At 46.0% G+C, this 23,040-nt stretch overlaps 2 protein-coding genes across 6 annotated transcripts in view; both read right to left on the reverse strand.

The window, feature by feature from the left end:
- Window positions 1–23,040, reverse strand: part of NBEAL1 (neurobeachin like 1) — a 152,302-nt gene that overhangs the window by 120,872 nt on the left and 8,390 nt on the right. For all 5 annotated transcript variants that reach the window (XR_014518537.1, XR_014518538.1, XM_083471490.1 and 2 more), the window contains exons 3-4: window positions 6,684–6,775; window positions 1,089–1,250 (exon numbers count right to left, since the gene is read on the reverse strand). Coding sequence is in view for 3 of the 5 variants with exons in the window: in XM_083471490.1 (XP_083327616.1) it covers window positions 1,089–1,250; window positions 6,684–6,775 (254 nt within the window). In the remaining 2 variants the exon portion in view is untranslated. The remainder of the gene's footprint in view (window positions 1–1,088; window positions 1,251–6,683; window positions 6,776–23,040) is intronic.
- CARF (calcium responsive transcription factor) overlaps window positions 9,136–23,040 on the reverse strand; it is a 103,843-nt gene continuing 89,938 nt past the window's right edge. The window contains exon 14 of the mRNA XM_083473783.1: window positions 9,136–9,204. The gene's annotated coding sequence lies outside the window, so the exon portion shown is untranslated. The remainder of the gene's footprint in view (window positions 9,205–23,040) is intronic.

Below are 23,040 nucleotides of genomic sequence, written 5' to 3' on the forward strand. Positions count from 1 at the left end.
GCCAACTGAGGTATTTGGAACCAAATTGGATGAGGCTAGAATCAGAAGTAGGGAAGAATCACAGCGCTGGATGGAACCCAAAGACTTCATCTAGTTCAAACCCCCCTGCAATTCAGGAATCAAAACTAAGGCATCCATGACAGATGGCCATCCAACCTCTGCTTAAAAACCTTTGAGGAAGAAGAGTCCACAACCTCACGAGGGAGCCCATTCCGATGCCAAACAGCTCTTTTTGCCAGAAAGTTCTTCCCAATGTTTAGTCACAATCTCCTTTCTCAAAACTTGAATCCATTGCTTTGGGTTCTATCCTCCAGAGGAGGAGAAAACAAGCTTGCTCCATCTCCCATGTGGCAGCCCTCGAGATATTTGAAGGTGGCTGTCATATCTCAGCCTGCTCTTTACCAGGGTAAACCTTGTTTCACATCAGATGTCCTGTCCATACGTCACTGATGGACCGTCACATGGATCACTGTGGCCAGGTCGGGGCGGGAAAGGTAAGGGACCAACTGCTTGATGTGGCGAAGGTGGAAAAATGTCGCCTTGGCTGTTGCTGTAACCTGCGCCTCCATGGAAAGGGAGGTGACAAGGATTACACCCAAACTCTTAACGGAAGGCAGTGGCACTAATTGGGCCCCCGCAAGAGAAGGGAGTTGGTCCCTCATCCCCACGCCATCCCGACCCAGCCATAGGACCTCTGTCTTCGAAGGATTTAGTTTCAATCGGCTCCCACAAAACCATCCAGCCACAGCTTCCAAGCATCTGGTCAGTGTGTTCGGGGCCGAGTCGGTGGGGCCATCCATCAGCAGATAGAGCTGAGTGTCATCAGCATATTGGTGACAGCCCAGCCCAAAGCTCCGGACAATCTGGGCAAGGGGGCTTGAGACGCTCTGCACTGTAAATGTTTTTGTACAGATAATAAAGCCTGGAAAAGGTTGGTGGGAGTCTTGCCTCTTTGCTCTCGAGCAACCATGCTGGCACCTAACAAGTTGGGAATTGGTAAGATAACAAAATCTCCCCATAAACACTCCACGCCCCAGCCTGCTTCTGAAAAGTCATCTAGGTTTCTTTATAATAATAATAAAAAATACCGGCAAAGAATAATGAAGAATTTGACCAGGAGAAGCGACAAGGCCTGTTGTGGTTCTTCTAACCCTTCTGACAATTTCTGGACACACTGCAGCAACTGGAGCCTCAAGACCTGAAGGATGTTATCAGGAAGCAGCGATATTCCCGGGGGGACATCATCCACCCTAAAAATAAAGCCAAGAGCTTTTTTTTAAAAAACAACTAGGGCAAGCAGCAATAATCGCTAACGTATGTTATGCACGTAACATCTTTTACTGCACTTGACAATACAATGGTATCCAGACATTTCAATGCCAGAGGGCCAATAAATTGTAATAATGCCAATAAATTACGTAAGATTGACTCTTGCACTTTAATCCTATAATTAACACTTTAAATAAATATTTGACTTTAAGAATAAAAAAGCCTTCACTCTGGCACAGGGCGATTATGAGATCATAAGCAGGTGTACAGGCTGCCAGGGCTCACTAAATGCCAAACTGTTGATTCAGAAGAAGCAAGGCATAACTGGTTAACAATGGGCGTAATCCACATGAAATTAAACACTTTTCAATTCCATCGGTTTCAACGGGAGAGAGTGGAGCATGTGCTTACTTCTCTCGTAGAATTCAAATATTTAATTTAAGATGGATCGGACCGGATACTAATCCTATACGCTAACTGGAAGGGCCAGAGTTCCAATGAGATATAACGTTTTCAGAAGTAATTACAATTGAAAAAATCAATTTGTGTCCGCCAATTGTTCCCCAAACTAGTCACTTCTCTGTGGATTTCGATTCCAGAAAAGCACGTCAGTGTCGAAGTCACCTTATAGCAGGCAAACCTGCATTTCTCTATTTATACTCTTGACACCGTAATTAGAAGGGCGAGGGCTTGGCATATTCAAATTCCTTTCGCAACTGAAAAATGCTCCCCTGCAGGAACGCAAACAGACTTTTTTTAACCAGCTGGCAAGGGTTCATCCTTTCAATTGTAAGTAGAACAAGATGCCATTGCTGCGTTGGGAAACACAAAGCAGCAGAATGGATTAATCTTTCATGTTCTCCTGAGCGCAGCTGCCAAGAGATCTATTATACTGCAGAGGGCTCAATCTTGCCTGCCCTCCGCTGCCCCCGCGCCCCCAGCAGAGGCTGCAGAAACAGCCACAAACGACAGGCTAAACATCCTGGTCTGAAATGTGTTTCTTAGAGACAAGCATCTGGTTGTTTCAAGAGAATTTACTTCCTTGAAATGCGTTCAGGACTGGGGTGCATTAAGATTGCTAGGAGAAAGGATTGGCGGGTGAGAAGGCTACGCGAAAGCAAAGCCTGCAAACCACAGGATGAGTGCGTGCAATTGGTTGCATCCTGCATTCAGTCTGCGAGCCAGAAATGATCCAATGGATAATAATAATAATAATAATAATAATAATAATAATAATAATAATAATTTATTATTTATACCCCGCCCATCTGGCTGGGTGTCCCCAGCCACTCTGGGCGGCTTCCATAAAAACCAAAAATACAGTAAAATATCACACGTTAAAAACTTCCCTGAACAGGGCTGCCTTAAGATGTCTTCTGAATGTCAGGTAGTTGTTTATCGCTTTGACATCTGCTGGAAGAGCGTTCCACAGGGCGGGCGCCACTACCGAGAAGGCCCTCTGCCTGGTTCCCTGTAACTTGGCAACTCGCAATGAGGGAACCGCCAGAAGGCCCTCGGCGCTGGACCTCAGCGTCCGGGCAGAATGATGGGGTGGAGACGTTCCTTCAGGTATACTGGACCGAGGCCGTATAGGGCTTTAAAGGTCAGCACCAACACTTTGAATTGTGCTCGGAAACGTACTGGGAGCCAATGTAGGTCTTTCAAGACCGGTGTTATATGGTCTCGGCGGCCGCTCCCAGTCACCAGTCTAGCTGCCGCATTCTGGATTAGTTGTAGTTTCCGAGTCACCTTCAAAGGTAGCCCCACGTAGAGTGCATTGCAGTAGTCCAAGCGGGAGATAACCAGAGCATGCACCACTCTGGCGAGACAGTCCGCAGGCAGATAGGGTCTCAGCCTACGTACCAGATGGAGCTGGTAAACAGCTGCCCTGGATACAGATTTAACCTGTGCCTCCATGGACAGCTGTGAGTCCAAAATGACTCCCAGGCTGCGCACCTGGTCCTTCAGGGGCACAGTTACCCCATTCAGGACCAGGGAATCCTCCATACCTGCCCGCCTCCTGTCCCCCAAAAACAGTACTTCTGTCTTGTCAGGATTCAACCTCAATCTGTTAGCCGCCATCCATCCTCCAACTGCCTCCAGGCACTCACACAGGACCTTCACCGCCTTCACTGGTTCTGATTTAAAAGAGAGGTAGAGCTGGGTATCATCCGCATACTGATGAACACCCAGCCCAAACCTCCTGATGATTGCTGCCCCACATTTGTTATACATTGGTACCTTGGTTCTCAAATGCCTTGGTACTCAAACAACTTGGAACCCAAACACTGCAAACCCGGAAGTAAGTATTCCGGTTTGCGAACCTTTTTCGGAAGCTGAACGTGCTCCGGTTTGAGTGTTACGCTTCTGATTTGAGTGCCACAGTTCCATTTTGAGTGTTACGCTTCCGATTTGAGTTACGCTTCCGATTTGAGTGCCACACTTCCAATTTGAGTGTTATGCTGAGGTTTGTCTGTTTTTGCTGTTTATTTTGCGTTTTTGTGGCTCTTTTTTGGGGGGGGGGTGACTGTGTAGAATCCAGTTCAGCTACTGACTGATTGTGTGCCTGAGGTACATTTTTTACTCCTTTCATTTTATGGATCAATGGTCTCGTTAAATGGTAAAATTCATGTTGAATTGCTGTTTTAGGGATTTTTTTTAAAAGTTTGGAATGGATTAATCCATTTTGCATTACTTTCTTTGGGAAAGCCCACCTTGGCTTTGGAACTCTTTGGTTTTGGAACAGACTTCTGGAACGGATTAAGTTTGAAAAGCAAGGTACCACTGTACAAAAGAAAATAATAAGAAGAAAACCAACAGGAAACTACTAGATTTCTATGTAGCCAGGTAATTCATATCAATTCACAGTAATTCATATCAATTGCTATCCTTCCACGTCTCAAATCTTCCTACCATCAATGCTTCGTCAGCATTACATTGTAATGTATTCTAAGAGACGGCATTCTTCCTATGCAATCTGGTTATTACAGACAGCAAAAAAATGGTAATCTGAAACACAATGTATAGAAGATATAATGGGAAGCAATTTGCTATTTGATGCCAGCTATCCAATACTCTATACAGTCTCGCCTTGTCTTTAGCTGCCTAGATATCTTCCCTTGTTCATCTGCTGCAATAAAAGTCCAGTCCTCTATGCCGATTTTCTTTTTAGGTCGCAAGTTTAATCCCGTCATTAATCTCAGAGGAAAACAGTGGATTTTATACTGAGCACTCCGTAACAGCACTGGAGAGTAATGGTGATGGAAGCTACTGTTTCATGCATTCATGTTGTCTTTAAAAAAAATACTATTAGTTAAGAGGGGGGGAAACACACTATCCATTTAATCTTTTTTTTTAAAAAAAAGGTATTCGCAATCTGCTAAGCATCCAAGTCCACCTGTCGTTGTCTACTGGTAATGTGTCTCACCCTCTGAATCTCAGGAATCTATGCTTGGTTTGCAACTGTCTCTGCCGCTGCTGCTGTCGATGATGACCATTGAATCAACCTTTTGATTGATTAAACCTGTTAATCAATCAAAAGGTTGATTCAATGGTCATCATCGAAAGCAACCCAAGGGCAGGATCCTAAGCATCCTTCCTAGGGAGTAAACCCCACTAGACATGGTGGGAACTGACTTCTGAGTAAATGTGTCTATGACTGTGCAGCTGAAATCGCATACTGAGGTCATTTCCTGGTTCACCGCAAACAAGAATGTTTACCTGGCTCTGTAATTTGGCAGTTCAAAGCCCATTTTTAAAGAATGAACACCAGGACAATCAAGAAATACCAGTGTGGAACAAGTGGGGTGGGGGTTAAACACGTAAACACAGGGCTTATTCACACTGAAAATTTACTTTGGGTTACTGCTGATTCCCCTTTGATTTAACCAGCAGCTGACCTGGGAAAACCTAGGAATTGGTAGTGTTTCCACTGGAAGTTAATTACACAGTTCAGTCACGTTTGAGAGCAAACTGAGAGATGTAAAAGTTTGTAGAATCAGTGGCCGTGATTGGCGTGGCATCTAAAGGCAGAAGGAGCCCAATTGAGCACCTGGGAGCAGGAATTTGGCAGAACTTCAAACCGTGGTTTCTGAAGCTGGCTTTTTAACTACCATATTTTTCGCTCTATAGGACGCACTATTTGCCCTCCAAAAATGAAAGGGAAATGTGTGTGCATCCTACGGAGCGAATGCAGGCTCCTTGGCTTCAGCAATAGCAAGGTGAAGCCTCCAAAGCGCAGAGGGAGCGCTACCTCCGCGCTCCAGAGGCTTCGCGTTGCTTTCGCTGAAGCCTGGAGAGCGAGAGGAGTTCCCGCTGCGCTCCAAAGGCTTCAGGTGGCTATCAGCGACGCACCTGACCTAGAAGCCGGAGGAGGAACAGAAGGGTCTTTTTCTGTTCCTTCTCCAGTTTCGCTGAAGGGCGCAGCGCCTTCTCCCTCTCTGCGCAGCACCCCTTGAGCGACGCACCTGTCCAGCGAAGCCGGAGGAGGAACAGAAGGGTCTCCTTCTGTTCCTTCTCCAGCTTCGCTGAAGGGCGCTGCGCCTTCTCCCTCTCTGCGCAGCACCTCTCCTGTGAAGGAGAGGCGCTGCACAGAGAGAGAGAACTGCGCAGAGCCCCTTCAGCGACGCGCCTGACCTGGAAGCCAGAGGAGGAACAGAAGGGTCTCCTTCTGTTTCTTCTCCAGCTTTGCTGAAGGGGCGCTGTGCAGTTCTCCCTCTCAGAGAGGGAGAACTGCGCAGCGCCCCTTCAGTGATGCGCCTGTCCTAGCTTCTGCCTTAACCCTGCGCAGCCTCTTCCGGGCAGGGGGAGCCTTCATCCCGCTGCCCTGAAGAGGCTTGGCGCAGTTATCCCAGAAGCCAGAACAGCCACACGGTATCCCAGAAGCCAGATCCCTCTTGCTGTTCTGGCTTCTGGGATTCAGAATAATTTTTTATTGTTTTCCTCCTCCCAAAACTAGGTGCCCCCTACGGTCCGGTGAACCCTATGGAGCGAAAAATACGGTAACCTGAATTTGTTAAGAAACCACCCTCTATAGTTCACCCAACAAGCGGGGATTCCATGTAAAAAACGTAAGAAGAGCCTGCTACCCACTCATTCCTACTCTTTGCTTTCTGAAGCTTATCAAATTTGTGACCCACAAAAGGAAACACAGCCCAACTCCTCTCCTCCCTGCCATGTAAGGCCCATGGCTCATTCCAGCTTGTGTATGTCACACAAACCCACGGTTTATTATATCATATGGATGCAGCCACTAAGTTTTCATCGCACCTCTGTCGAGCAAAATGTCTGCAAGCAGCACAGCCACAAGGTAGAGAAGTCCCAAAGAGATGACATATATCAACACACACAAATACTTATTAAATCAGCCATATCACTTTTAGGCATCAACAGAAAGAACTATTATTTCTACATACCTAGTGGGCAGCTTTTCAAAATCCACATCCAGAAACTGTTCGTAACTAGAAACAAAACTGTCCAACCAGAGCTTCAAGTAGTCTGGGTCTTTCTGCAAAGGCAAACAGATTTAAAAAGTTAATTTTTCTTCCGAAAGCATTTGTAAATGTGTGCGTCCAATGCTGCCCCATTCCTGCCCTCCAAGTTTCCTGCCATAATCATGTATTTCTTGGTGTTGAGGCCACTTTAAACTTCCCAGAATACCACTCTGCTTCCTGACACTGCTGCCCTGACGCTGAGATATTCCCTAACAAGAATGAGCATTGCCCAGAGATTCCACTTCCCCAAACACTCAAAAATAATAAAATAAAACATAATACGACATCAGCAACTTCATACAACTTTTTTATAACCCTATCCAATAAATTGGGAGGAAGGCAAGGACATTGACCTGTTGGGTCCCCAAGACAGGCTATGAGATGATGATGATGATTTTAGTATTGATGTATTATATTATTTATACCTCACCCATCTGGCTGGGTTTCTCCAGCCACTATGAGATGGAATGGACGGGCTTACGGTGGTAGAACAAATGCAAGCTTAAAAGGACAGAAGGTCAATCTCTCCTTTCTTCAGTTGACAACAGATCTCAGGAAGCAGGACTGGAAAAGACCTATCAACAAGAAACCTCAAAGCTGCTGCCAGCAACAGTGAGGAGCTAGGTGGACCAAGTGTCTGACTCTGTAGACGCAGCTTCTTGTCTTTAACATATCCTTAGATGTTATAACTTAGCTAGAAGGTATAAGAAAGAACATCTTTTTGGCAGAAGGCAGACAAGATAAAGAGTGGGGCAGAGCAGAAGGGGAGGCTGGGGAGCAACTGAGCAAAGCCGACTTAGAAAATATCAAGGTGGTCATTTTTGCCAATGACAGTCAAACATCATTGTGTCACAGCTGGCCAAGAATAAACTTTGGTTGCAGCTCATAGCCAGTGAGCAAAGAGCTTAAGCATGAGCCCAAGTTTGGACGACACACTAAGCCAAACCTTAGCTTAGCTTGGAGCAGAGCAGGAGTAGAAAAGCCAGGGGAGGTGCAAAGCAGCTGCAAGGTCCTCTCCAGAAGGCCACATATTTGTGCATTAAGCCAATTTAGTTTCCCATGCTGGGTGAATCAGGCCACTGGGACCATGCCAAGTTCCATGGTGATCACAGCTAGTCCACCACTTTGAGTGGAACAGTCACAGCAATCTCTCATACTACTGGGTACTTCTCTTACAATACGTCTCTCTGCCATGATTTAGCACAACCATTGCTGCAAGAAGCTGAACACAGTTTGCAGAAAGCTGATGTTGCTCCTGTGGAAGTCAACCACATAAAGACTTGGGCGGAGCAGCTCTCAAACTTGTGGGCATTGGCAAGTCCCACAACCTGCTTTATCGGGTTTACATTTGTGAGCGCATGGTGAATTGCCTCCAAAATTCCCATCCCTTCTCAAGTGGTTTGAGAGCCATGAGTCACCATCTTCATCTACCCAAGCAAAAGCAACTCCGATATGAATTGCAGGAGAAGCTGTACGGAACACAGGGACCTGGAGAAATAATTGCAACCATTTTTTAAAATGTGATGTATGGAAGTGAGAGCTGGACCATAAAGAAGGCTGATCGCCGAAGAATTGATGCTTTTGAATTATGGTGCTAGAGGAGACTCTTGAGAGTTCTATGGACTGCAAGAAGATCAAACCTCTCAATTCTGAAGGAAATCAGCCCTGAGTGCTCACTGGAAGGACACATCCTGAAGCTGAGGCTCCAGTACTTTGGCCACCTCATGAGAAGAGAAGACTCCCTGGAAAAGACCCTGATGTTGGGAAAGATGGAGGGCACAAGGAGAAGGGGACGACAGAGGACAAGATGGTTGGGACAGTGTTCTCAAAGCTACCAGCATGAGTTTGACCAAACTGCGGGAGGCAGTGGAAGACAGGAGTGCCTGGCGTGCTCTGGTCCATGGGGTCATGAAGAGTTGGACACGACTAAACGACTAAACAACAACAAGTTGTTTTGTTGGCACCTGTCTGTCTTGAGAGACCACTGGAGTGTGCCTCTGGGGCGAAGACAATCCACTGGAGAATCACAGCACCTGCTGTGGCTGCAGAGACTGGTAGCTTGTAACTGCTGCTTCCTCCTGCATTGTTTCTGTGGCATAAGCAGCATCTAAGTGACCTCTCCAGGGTGCAAGCCTGGGCAGTGTGTAGGAATTTCCTGGGCTGCCCAGACAATAAGACTCCACTCTTGGCCTCGCAGATGTGGTCCAAAGGAGAGCAGAGCAGTACCTTTGGCACCATCTTGGCTGCAGGTCGCATACAAGATACCATCCAACCATCTTTGGCTTTCCACTCTGGATTTTTGTAGGGTTTACTCCTTAGCCTTGGGACACGGGTGGCGCTGTGGGTTAAACCACAGAGCCTAGGACTTGCTGATCAGAAGGTTGGTGGTTCGAATCCCCGCAACGGGGTGAGCTCCCGTTGCTCGGTCCCTGCTCCTGCCAACCTAGCAGTTCAAAAGCACATCAAAGTGCAAGTAGATAAATAGGTACCGCTCCAGCAGGAAGGTAAACGGCGTTTCCGTGCGCTGCTCTAGTTCGCCAGAAGCGGCTTAGTCATGCTGGCCACATGACCCGGAAGCTGTCTGCGGACAAACGCCGGCTCCCTGGGCCTATAGAGCAAGATGAGCGCCACAACCCCAGAGTCGGTCACGACTGGACCTAATGGTCAGGGGTCCCTTTACCTTTACCTTACTCCTTAGCTTTAGATGTCCCACAAGGCAGTCGCTACAGGCAAATGTAATAAATTTCCTTCTATACATTATGGGGGACTTGTGCTCCTTCTAGAATCTACTGAAGCATCTCTTGGCCTCTCATTGATAAAAAGTAGTCATGCCCTTAGCATCATCCACGAGGATAAGGAGTCTTTGCTCAAAGACAGGGACAGACATCAAAAGACTATTCTAAAATAGAAACACTTCTTCAGGAGAAGAAGAAAAAACAGAACAGGAGGGTGACTCACTTCCAGAGTAAACAGGAGTCCTTCACTAGAGTGTTGTGTTGCTTTTAAAAAAACATTTCTGACCACCACAGCTGACAAATCAGCCCATTCACCTACGTGGCAGGGAACAAACGTAGAAATGTGTCCAAGAAATAAACTCGACTCCAAAGAAATGGAAACTTCCATGTAAGACACCGGTCTGTTTCAATATAAACCAATGTTGAACTATAGTCACGGTAACCACCACAAAGGCTCGGTGCTACTTTTCCTGGGTGTCATGTCACAAATCACACAGGTAATCTGAAAAGGTTATTCTTCAGCCCCAGTCAACATGGCCAATGCTTTAATAGGAGTCATAGTCCAACAACTTCCAATAGGTACCACGTCAGCTACGCCTGAGCTAGGTCAATCACATTGCTCCAGTATCGACTCACAGAGAATTCAAGGAGCATCTTAGATTCCAAAATAATTCCTGCGCGATCAAGTTTCTATCTCACACATGGTTCCTACAAGAGCACAGCAGCTTCCCTGCAGTTCGAAGTTTGCTGATCAATCCATGCAAGTTGGCAGGCCAAGCCAACGGGGACTAGAGATGTGAAGGCTTGGGGGTAGGGAATGGAAAAATGTATGGGGGGAATCTACACACACACACACACACACACTTTCCCATTCTTCTGCCAGTGTCCTAAATATGGAGGCAGCAAAAAAATTGGGGAGGAAACAGTTTCCCCTCCCAAATTGTCCATCTTTCCCCCAGACCTTCACAGCTCTACCCAGGACACAACAGCAGATGGGACCAATGAGTGTAGCCTCGCTTTCCCTGTCACACTTTTGGAATTGAGTTGTGTAGGGTGGAGGGAGGAGGGAGGAGAATAGGCACCCAAAAAGGGCTTCTGTTTTACAACAGGCAGTCCGCATTTGCAAACTCCCTGCTGTCACCAAAAGCCGGAAAAGGCACATCCTAATTTAGAGAAGAAAAGCTCCCAATTTCAAGCAGAGCTAGTGACCTCTTGGAAAGTGGTATAGCTGCTTTCAGTCAAGAGGAATGTCAAAATTAATAAATAGAAGCATTGGGGAATGGGGAGAAGCAGCGGCCAGGGCTGCAGGCTGGATCGTTACCCATAATTCCATGCATTAAGTGCTTGTTAAAGAGAACAAGAGGCTGAGCTATGGCAAGTGGGTGCCTTTTGGTGTGTTTCCTGGAAACAAGTAGCAGCAAGAGCAATTAGCAGTGTACTACACAGCTCCAAACAACTATGCTTGGAATCTCTGAAAGTCCTCATAGCGATGCTATATATAACTTGTTAGGGTACTTATATCTTGTTATGCAGCAAAGAGAGAGATGGGCATATTTGAGGGCTTCTCCTAAGCATCCGGTTGGCCATGGTGGGGAGGGAATGGGGGACTGGATAAGTCAGGGGGAGCTGACACAATGCCCGGCTGTTAAGATTATGATGCCCATCATCCCTGATCATTGACCATGCTGCCTGGGGCTGATGGGAGCTGGAGTCTGACACTTTCAGGAGGGTACCAGTGGCATGTAGTTATTTTTTTCCCCGTAGGGGAACAGTTAGGGTGACCTTGCACATTGGAACAGCATCATGTTTCCTTCCCTAAGCCGGGAATCATAGGAAAGGAGGCGCCAGGGCTTTGGCCAGATACTGGAGCCCTTCTGCCCAGTGGTGGAAAGGCTCTTGGACCGATCAGACAATCGTGCCTCCCTCCCTAAGCCGGGCAGAAGTTTCCCAGGCTTTGGGAAGGAGGTGCCAGGGGAACATTTAGGGAACCAGCCTAGTCCCCCTAGTCCACTGACAGCACACCACTGGAGGGTACCGTATGACCTACCCCTGAGATAAAGCCTTTGGTGTGATCCAGTACAGCTGTTATGTTCTTACTCTTTTAAAAAAAGGGAATTCTGTAGTTCAGCAGCTCACATTTTTTCACCAAAAACCCTGAATACTCCAACCTGTCCAAAATCATGCAAATTTGATCATAATTTAGTCATAGAGCTAGACTGGAGCCATGCTCTTCCGAATAACTAGAAATCTTATTATGGCTATGGGACTGATTTTAATTCAACCAGTTGGACAGTATTTCCGAATTCACAGGACTCTGGCATTTTAATTCCCTGGGCTTCAGTAAAGCAGCCTTCACAAACCTGGTTCTCTCTTGATGCTTTGGACTACCAAACAGCATGGCTGTGCTAGCTAGGGCTGATGGGAGTTGTAGTCCAAAAAATACCTAGAGGGCACGAGGTTGGAGAAAGAAGTCTTCCTAGTTTAACAACCTGAACAGGAAGTGGAGGTCCCTAAGCAAGGTTAAGCAACAGATCACAAGACAATATACCTGTCACTCAGCAAGCTTGGCATTAGTTCATTAAGAGGTTATAAGGGAACTGTCAGGATTTTGTGCTCCACTACAATATTGTAAAGATGCACAGCTGGATTCTTCAGTTCATACATACTACAGTGGTACCTCTAGATGCGAACGGGATCTATTCCGGAACCCCGTTCACATCCTGAAGCGAACGCAACCCGTGTCTGCACGTGCACAGGTTGCGATTCGCCACTTCCGCGCATGATGTCATTTTGAGCGTCTGCACATGTGCAAGCGGCGAAACCCGGAAGTAACACATTCTGTTACTTCCAGATCGCCGTGGAGCACAACCCGAAAACGCTCAACCCGAAGCTACTTCAACCCAAGGTATGACTGTATTCGCCATGGCAAAACTGGAATCACAATGTAAAATAAAATCCAAACATAGTGCTACTTACAGAATTACAGGTCATGACAAAAGCTGTAATTAGATAACGCTTTAAAGGATTTTGTCTATATTCTTTCAAGCTTAGAGGTCTGAAACAGCACTCCACCAAGCAGAGACAAAAAGCATGGCTTTTCAGTTTGGGGGACACATTCAGGATTTGCCCAGAAATGGCTCTGCAACTCATCAGCTTCTTTTCCAAGCAACACTAAGCCATGATGGGACCGCTGCATATTCCTGCATTGGACTAAATGAGCCTCAGGGATCCTTCCAACCAGGGTTCGAAATTAGCGGGCGCCGGTCACATTTTGCGACTGGCAACCAGACTTTTGCAACTGGATGGAGATGCTATTTTTGCTGCGGGGCTGCCTGGTCTGGTAGCAGGGCAGCAAAAAAGCAAAAAGGCAACTAGACATTTTGTTTGGGTGCCCACAACCTAGGTCCCAGGGACCACGTGGCTCCTAGCATTCCTATCCCAGTTTCTAACACTGCTTACAGCTCTACAGTTCTGATTCTCTGATAAGTTTCAAAACAGTCCAGTTTCGTAACCCATGGCTTGAAGCTAGCTTGTTTCAAAGCTTATCGGGGTTTGTTTTAAACCACAATCCATGGTTTGTACTCCACAAGCAGCCAGGTTTTGTGGAAGCTGAAGCTCCGCCAAAGCTCTTCTCTTCCCAGCTGTGCAGTGGGGAGAGGTGTAAGGGCCCTAGGCTCATGGAAGCGCCTTCCTGATCATATCAACAGTGTTACATGTGGTTAAGCATTACATGTGAACATAGCCATTGGCTCAGTTCACATGCCAATGACCCAACTGAATACCATGCACGCTTCAGGTTCCCATCGTCTAATTGATTCCCTATGGCTCAGGAAAGGGACGTGGGTAGTGCTGTGGGTTAAACCACAGAACCTAGGACTTGTCGATCAGAAGGTCGGCGGTTCGAATCCCTGCAACGGGGTGAGCTCCCATTGCTCGGTCCCTGCTCCTGCCAACCTAGCAGTTCGAAAGCACGTCAAAGTGCAAGTAGATAAATAGGTACCACTCTGGCGGGAAGGTGAACGGCGTTTCCGTGCACTGCTCTGGTTCGCCAGAAGCGGCTTAGTCATGCTGGCCTGATGACTCGGAAGCTGTACACCGGCTCCCTCGGCCAATAAAGCGAGATGAGCGCAGCAACCCCAGAGTCGGTCACGACTGGACCTAATGGTCAGGGGTCCTTTTATGGCTCAGGAAAACCATAGCATGCTCTTATGTTCAAACTGAGCTACGTTTTGCACAAACTCAGTTTGTTCTCTAATTATGGCTTAGACAAACAATGGTTTGTCCAAGCCAGGATGGGATGGGGGAACTGGAGTGAAACTTTGATCGCTGCAGAAATAATAGGGGCTGTGCCAACATTTGATGATGTTGATCAGGCATAGGCAAACTCAGCCTTCCAGATGTTTTGGGACTACAATTCCCATCATCCCAGACCACTTGTCCTGTTAGCTAGGGATCATGGGGGTTGTAGTCCCCCCCCAAAAAAACTGGAGGGCTGAGTTTGCCTATGCCTGATGTTGATCAAAAGCCACCAATTCTTGAAAAATATTTTGATCTTATCATTCTTAGGACTTGTATGTAACACACATGGGAGGGTAAGAAAGATCACCATCTGGCTGCTACAGTATATTTTTAATATTGACAATGCTGTTTAACTAGCGGGCTGGGTAATAAAGTTGGGCAAAAAGATACTGGATGCGTTTCATAGAATCATAGAATCATAGAATCATAGAGTTGGAAGAGACCACAAGGGCCATCAAGTCCAACCCCCTGCCAAGCAGGAAGCACCATCAGAGCACTCCTGACATATGGTTGTCAAGCCTCTGCTTAAAGACCTCCAAAGAAGGAGACTCCACCACACTCCTTGGCAGCAAGTTCCACTGTCGAACAGCTCTTACTGTCAGGAAGTTCTTCCTAATGTTTAGGTGGAATCTTCTTTCTTGTAGTTTGGATCCATTGCTCCGTGTCCGCTTCTCTTTCAAACTGTTCATTCCCTGCGCCAGCATCTTGGTTCTGTGCCATCCATTCCTTATCTCCCGTTGTTATCACGGTGCTGCCACTGCTACCCCTGCTGTTCCTAGCCTAGCTATCTTTGTCCAAGATGGGTTAAAAACATCATATGATGGCAATCATCTGCTGACCAGGACTAAACAAACCAAGATACCAGGAGGAAAGAATAAGGAATGCTCAACTCTCAGGGATGCACCGAAGATTGTGATCAAAAGGGGGAAAAACAAATAACCTTGTTTTGTTGCTGTCAAACAAGACAAATTCTCATTTTAAGAGGTTTGCAAATGTTAAAGGGTGTATTGTCAAACACTTGAAATTTAGGGTTTGTTCTTATTTCAGGGTTGTATCAGAGCACACCTACTGACTTGCAGGTCCAGTAATTTCAAGTTTTAGTTTCAACTTCCCATATTCCAACAACTTTCCTTTGCAATGCTATACAAAATGCACCGAAATGGTACCTCTGGTTAAGAACTTAATTGGTTCTGGAGATCCATTCTTAACCTGAAACTGTTCTTAACCTGAGGTAACACTTTACTTAATGGGGCCTCCTGCTGCTGCCACACAATTTCTGTTCTCATCCTGAAGCAAAGTTCTTAATCCGAGGTACTATTTCTGGGTTAGCGGAGTCTGTAACCTGAAGCATTTGTAACCTGAGGTACCACAATTATAAAAGGTTGTGTGTGCTCCACATGTTTTTTTCCCAAATAAATTTTATTGGTTTTCATGTAAATACAAGCCACGTCGTGTTGTTTTTAAGAAAACCAAGTTAACCTTCTGAATGCAACCAATCATATACAGTGGTACCTCAGGTTACATACGCTTCAGGTTACATACGCTTCAGGTTATGGACTCCGTTAACCCAGAAATAGTGTTTCAGGTTAAGAACTTTGCTTCAGGATGAGAACAGAAATCGGGCTCCGGCGGCAGCAGGAGGCCCCATTAACTAAAGTGGTGCTTCAGGTTAAGAACAGTTTCAGGTTAAGTACAGACCTCCGGAACGAATTAAGTACTTAACCTGAGGTACCACTGTATAGTATGCATATCAGAATAACAATTATTGTTATTTGAGGTCCACCATGACAGGAAGGGGTGAGGAGCTAAGCAAGGGACTAAATTCCTGCCCCAGTCCACTCAAAATCCTTATTCAACAACTCATCTGGGCTCTGGCCTTTCACCAGGCATCGCCACATATTTTCACAAGCACGTAAGACCGAGAGCCTTGCTTCCCTTTCAAATGAAAGCCAAGCAGCTTCTCAGGAGCCTGAATTCTGCATCAAATGCAACATTTTGCCCTCCCACAGAATCCCAGCAAAACACACGTGCGGGTCTTACATAACACACAAACAGGAGACAAATAGGATTGGCCGGCTTGAGCTTGCAAGAGCAGCAAAATTCGCACGCCTTGAAATTCTAATAGCTTCAGATTTTCTGCCCCACGTTCTGCATTTTTACAGCATGCTTAAAAAACCCAGATGAGACTCTCAACCATTTTCTACCCCCTCACTCCCAGAACTGCAATCCTATGCATGTTTACTGGGGGAGGGGAAAAATCCCATTTAAATCTGTTTAGGATTGCAGCTTCCGTTTCATTAGGGCAGGGGGTTGGCAAACTAAGGCCTGTGGGCTGGATCAGGCCCAAATGCCTTCAGGATCCGGCCTGTGGACTGTCTGTGGATCGGCGTGGGGATTCTGTTCATTTTTTTTCTGCATCGCCATTTCCCCCCACCCCACCGCGGCGGCGCCTCCTCCCTCCCTCCTCCTGGCTTCTCCCTGCCCTGCCTAGAGGAGGAAGGGGGCTGGGCTGGGCTGAGCTGGCTAAGAGCCATTTTTTGCAGCCCCTCTCCAGAGCCAGCCCTTTCATGCCGCTCATCTTCCCTCCGCTGCCGCCACCGCCCTGGTGCTCCTGTGGGCAGTCCGGAGCTCTGTCCGCTGGCTGCACAGCAGCGATCTGGCCTCCACTGCCGGAGGGAGGGCCCCAATCCCACCCCCAAAGTGCAGAAGAGGTGCCGGCAGCAGGAGGCCCAGCAATCCGCAACGCACCACCAACCCCAGGCGAGAACCCCTATCCAAACAATGACTACCGTCAGTGCAGGTAAGAAAAAAAAATTAATTTTAATTTTTACCATCTGCAGTACTGTCTGGCCTGCCTGGTGCTCTTGCATGGAATGTGTCCTATTAGAATGCATCTGTGGGTTATTTATGGGACCTGCCTGGTGTGCGTAGTGTGCATAGGAATTTGTTCATTCCCCACCCCCACCCCATAGAGGCCAGCCCCCCACAAGGTTTGAGGGACAGTGGACGAGGCCCCTGCTGAAAAAGTTTGCCGACCCCTGTATTAGGGAGGTAAGGTAAAGGGACCCCTGACCATTAGGTCCAGTCGTGGCCGACTCTGGGGTTGGGGCGCTCATCTCGCTTTATTGGCCGAGGGAGCCGGCGTACAGCTTCCAGGTCGTGTGGCCAGCAGGACTACGCCGCTTCTGGCGAACCAGAGCAGCGCACGGAAACGCAGTTTACCTTCCTGCTGGAGCAGTACCTATTTATCTACTTGCACTGGCGTGCTTTCGAACTGCTAGTTTGGCAGGAGCAGGGAGCGAGCAACGGGAGCTCACCCCGTCGCGGGGATTCGAACCGGCAACCTTCTGATCGGCAAGTCCTAGGCTCTGTGGTTTAACCCACAGCGCCACCCGCGTCCCATGTATTAGGGAGAGGAAGCAGCTAAACAGGACACATTCTGTAAAGAAGCATCTTCCTTTGTCTGCCCATTTCATGGGAGTGACCCATGCAACCTGGAGACCTCCGTATGTTTCTGACTACAACTCCCACCAACCTAAGCCAGCTTCCGAGGCCGATGGGAGTTGTAGTCCAAAAACATTTGGAGAGCACCCAGTTGAGGGAGGCTAGTCTAGACAGAGACACTGATGGCACATTCAGAACGTTTCTAATGTAAGAGCCATTCTAGGCAACATCCCGACCCTTCCTCCCATATCAGGCAATAAAAAACGATATTCCACTGGGAAACTTTAGCCGACTCTTCTTCATATTACCGTATTTTTTGCTCTATAAGACACACCAGACCACAAGATGGACCTAGTTTTTGGAGGAGGAAAACAAGAAAAAAAAATATTCTGAATCTCAGAAGCCAGAACAGCAAGAGGGATCGCTGCGCAGTGAAAACAGCAATCCCTCTTGCTGTTCTGGCTTCTGGGATAGCTGCGCGGCCTGCATTCGCGGGCCGAAGAAGCACACACATTTCCCCTTTCTTTTTAGGAAGGAAAAAGTGGGTCTTATAGAGCAAAAAATACAGTATTTCTGTATCCCTTCTCCTGCTTCTTTTGCAGCTGACTCCTTAGCTTTCGGAAGATTAAAGCATCTCTCAGAAAATCTAAAAGTATCCAAGTACATAAAATAAGCGGTTGCTGGAAGCAGCAGTCTTATTCTGTTTTTTTTAAATAAATATTTATTAAGGTTTTTACAATGTTACAAAATGAAAAAGAGAAAAGAAAAAATACAAAATAAAAATAGTTAAAAACAATTCAATCTTTTCATCACTTATCTTTCATTTACTTGTTTCCCAGACCTCCTCATACCTCCCTTTTTTGTATTCCAGTTGAATTTATTAGTTCAGCAATTCCTTTCCCTTCTTATTTTATCCTGATCTTTAATCTTGATATATTGTAACCTAAATTTACCTGTTAAGAATCCAATTTTTTTCATATTATTTTATACCATTACAGCTAGAAACCCCTTAACTTCAATCCAACATCATTCTAACATTCATTAATTTTACAATATTTCTGTAAATAGTCTTTAAATTTCTTCCAATCTTCTTCCACCGACTCTTCTCCCTGGTCCCGGATTCTGCCAGTCTTATTCTGACTCAAAAGGCAATTTTTTATAAATGCTAACCCAGTGAGATGTCATCTTGAGTCAAGACCTCCTGTTAATTTTTCCACATCAGATGGGTGGGGAACCTCTGGCATGGCAAACATTTCTGAACTATATCTCCCATCAGCCTTTGTAAGCATGGTCAATGGCCAGGCATGATGGGAGTTGGAGTTCAGAAATACCTGGTGGGTCAAAGGTTCCCCCACACTTGATTTTGTGAAAAATGAAAAACACAAAATGTGAGAAAAGGAAGGACCTTACTAAAGCCACCTGTTCTGGGCCCTAGTAACAGATTTATTGTGTGTGGATATCATTCAGTGCTGGCCAAGCTGTTTTGCCACCTGAGGCAAGCGTCAAAATGGCGCCCGTCCTCCCATTCCATACATAAATGCCAATCGGATGGGCAGCTGAATCTTACTACAATGCTGGCAGTGAGGAAAGAATCCTGCACAGTTCCAAAGAGACTGCACTGAGCTTCAACTCAACCTGATGGTAATAGCCGGAAGAGCAAAGTTCAGTCCTTTAGAGCTATACCAGGAAGTACTGGCCGCTATAAACAAAAGCTGGATCAGCCGGTAGAAGCTTTCAATACTGCATTCCCCACACTGGGGGTGGGGATTCTTCAAAACGGAAACCATGGGAAACCTGAATCGTGGTGCAACCCGCCGTTACGTTAGTCACAAAGCATTCATCCTAGCAGAACATCAAATTAGTGCAAAAATACTGTTAATTATGATTTCTTGAGAGTAACTTTCAGCATGTTTATCCAACAGAAGTTGGTAAATCGCAGCCATTTCCCTTATTAGCTAGAATCAAACATTGTTCATACAACTCAATGACGTTATTCAGGAGTGAACATTCACAAATAGTTATATATACTCTGCAACCAGGCTAAATCTATGGCTCTTAATAATAACTGCCTTCTCTGAAAAAGCAAGAATTTTTAAAAGCACATCACTTGATGATTTACTGTTGACGATCTGCAGCTGAACACGTGTACTGACTGAATTTGAAAACAATTGTGGTTGGTGCATCTGCGATGGCGGCGGCAACAGTCCATTCGCACATGAAAGCTGTCACATGATTAAAATCACTTAGCAAGTGTGTTGTGATGAGGAATCTTTTCCCCTTAGGCTGCGGAGAACAAGTTTTAAATCTCCACTCGGCTATGAAGTCCATCGGGTGGCCTACAAAGATGTTACATGGATAAAACCGAACTAGGAATCATGTATAGCGCCTTGAGCTCTTCAGAGGAAGGGTAAACATGAAATAAATACAAAAATTCCTTCCAGTAGCACCTTAAAGACCAACTAACTTAGTTCTTGGTATGAGCTTTCGTGTGCATGCACACTTCTTCAGATACACACGAAAGCTCATACCAAGAACTAAGTTAGTTGGTCTTTAAGGTGCTACTGGAAGGAATTTTTTTATTTTGACTATGGCAGACCAACACGGCTACCTATCTGTAAATGAAATAAATAAATACATAAATGAAATAAAGGTGCATGGCTGAACTAGCCGTAAGACTGCTTTTAGAGCAGGTGGGGGGGGGAAACCCTCCAGGTGTTGTTGAACTACGACTCCCATAAGCCCAGCATGCATTGCCAATAGCAAGGGATGCTGGGAGTTGTAGTTCATCGACAGCTAAGTGGCTGAAGGTTCCTCGTGCCCCATAGCTGTCAAGCTTTCAGATTTGAAAATAAGGGATCAGCAGCCTCACCTACGGGATATCTAACAATCCGGGATAGCAGCGGGAAACGGCACTGGAATAAGGGAATTTCCGGCAAAAAAGGGAAGGTTGACAGCTATGTCATGCCCCCTTTAGAGGTTGAAAGTAATCAGCTGAGAAATCTTTTTAAAAGTAACAAGCAAGTTGTAGGACAGAGCTAGCTACTAAGACAAACCCTTTTGCTTCAAGTTTGATATATAAAAGCAGCGGGAATTTATCTCCCACAGATATCATATACAGTGGCACCTTGGGTTAAGTACTTAATTCGTTCCGGAGGTCCGTTCTTAACGTGAAACTGTTCTTAACCTGAAGCACTACCTTAGCTAATGGGGCCTCCGGCTGCTGCCGCACCGCCGGAGCACAATTTCTGTTCTCATCCTGAAGCAAAGTTCTTAACCTGAAGCACTATTTCTGGGTTAGCAGAGTCTGTAACCTGAAGCGTATGTAACCCGAGGTACCACTGTACAAGAATCATTTTTAAAATGCACTTTTTTAAATGCCTTGCTCATCCCATACAATGAAATCCTTTGGGCTTTTTACAGCATGTTTTATAAAGTAAGTCATAAGTCATGTGACTGAATAGAAGACAGCCGGTAACTCTCAGGGAAAACTGCGCTGTGCAATTTGCCAAAAATCATCCGGAAGTAGAAGCCCATGCATTTCCCACGCTCTCTCTGAGAGGTGCTAGGTCTTGCACTGTCACAAAATAAACGCTACGTCTCAGGATTAATGGAATATTTTCGAGGCAAATTCAAGGCAAGGTTTTTGGTACCCGTGTCCCGAGAACCCCAACTAAACACTCATACTTTGCCTAGGCATCTAAGAAAAACGGAACCTTGAAATGTGCTTAATTCATAGTTGCAACGCTCTCTGCATCCTTTTCTCCTTCCTCTTCTAAACACTGGTCTGAATATCGAGTCAATTAAAATCCACCCTCACGGTTCCTTCTGCAAGAGGCTGTCAACTGCCATGTATTAATGTACTGCTTTATATACAAGTAAAAGCATTTTAACCGACTGCATAGCATGACTTAAACTTTTAAGAAACTCCATGGGGAAGTGTCAGCTCCCAAGATGAAAACAAACCCAACTTGCATCCCTTGCCATAAACTAACAGCTACAAGGGCAGACTGGGTATGTCCAAAGGGCACAGGAAAAAGGGCCTTTTCAGTGGTGGCCCCATGCTCTTTGAATTCCCTCCCTAGAGAGGCAACATATGATTTCAGCTCTATTGGCTTTTCAATGAAACCGAAGACTCGTTTATTTCAAACTGCTGTTTACCATTTCGTGTTCTAACCTCTGCTGTTTTGCTAGTGTGAATTTTAATGGGTTTTTTTATAAATAATCATAGAATTGTAGAGTTGGAAGGGACCCCAAGGTTCGTCCAATACAACCCCATGCAATGCAGGAATCTCAGCTAAAGCATCCATTATATTGTGATGGAATTGGTATTACGGCTTAGACGAAAGTTGCTTTGGGAGGGCTTTGCTTTGAAATTTATTTTGGGCCCAAAATATTTCAGGCAGTCCATTTAACGACTGATAAGGTAAAGGTAAAGGTAAGGTATGGTAAAGGTTTAAGGTAAAGGGACCGAGTCATGTGGCCAGCAGGACTAAGCCGCTTCTGGCGAACCAGAGCAGCGCATGGAAATGCCGTTTACCTTCATACCTATTTATCTACTTGCACTTTGATGTGCTTTTGAACTGCTAGGTGGGCAGAAGCAGGGACCGAGCAACGGGAGCTCACCCCGTCGTGGGGATTCAAACCTCACCTGGAGTACTGTGTCCAGTTCTGGGCACCACAATTCAAGAAGGACACTGACAAACTGGAACGTGTCCAGAGGGCAACCAAAATGCTCAAAGGTCTGGAAACGATGCCTTATGAGGAACGGCTAAGGGAGTTGGGCATGTTTAGCCTGGAGAAGAGGAGGTTAAGGGGTGATATGATAGCCATGTTCAAATATATAAAAGGATGTCATATAGAGGAGGGAGAAAGGTTGTTTTCTGCTGCTCCAGAGAAGTGGACACGGAGCAATGGATCCAAACTACAAGAAAGAAGATTCCACCTAAACATTAGGAAGAACTTCCTGACAGTAAGAGCTGTTTGACAGTGGAATTTGCTGCCAAGGAGTGTGGTGGAGTCTCCTACTTTGGAGGTCTTTAAGCAGAGGCTTGACAACCATATGTCAGGAGTGCTCTGATGGTGTTTCCTGCTTGGCAGGGGGTTGGACTCGATGGCCCTTGTGGTCTCTTCCAACTCTATGATCCTATGATTCTATTCTATGATTCTATGATTCTAAACCGCCGACCTTCTGATCGGCAAGTCCTAGGCTCTGTGGTTCTGCCAGGGCCTGCAAACATCATGGGAGCTCCACCTTTACCTGCAATGTTAGGAGCAGGACAACGGCACATGGCTTGGCCCAAACAGCCTCCCTGGCCAAATGGAGAGGCCTAGCAGGCCTGATTCTGACCGTGGGCTTCAGGTTCTGCACTGTTGCTGTGGCAAAGGAACGTCTCTCTGAAAGGTGTTCCAAACCCAGAGAAACGTACCACTTTTTTTCCCCCGTTTCAGTTTTTAGCACTTTTAAAAGTAAAAGTCATGGAAGCAGAGTAAAATTATTGCTTTCAAACCACAGTGACTCGATTTTTTAAAAAGAAGAAGTAATAATGGTGTCGTCACCCCCTAAAAAAAGGCTTACTGTGTTTCACGAAGAAGAAACAGTAACTACATTTCAGGTGAATGAAAAACCTGTTTGGGCAGAACTCAGTTTGTTAAACATTTGGGTAAAACATTTCTCCATAACCGCCACCGGATTATGCAAGTGACTATAAACACGGGGTCTTCATCGTTTTACACTTACTTCAAGTTGTTGTTTTGCCAAAGTGACCTTTAGTTTTCAAAGCCCCTAAGCAGAATATGACTTG

This window comes from Podarcis liolepis (genome assembly GCF_965112155.1).
Source record: "Podarcis liolepis genome assembly, chromosome: 1".
NCBI classification, from domain to species: Eukaryota; Metazoa; Chordata; class Lepidosauria; order Squamata; family Lacertidae; genus Podarcis; species Podarcis liolepis.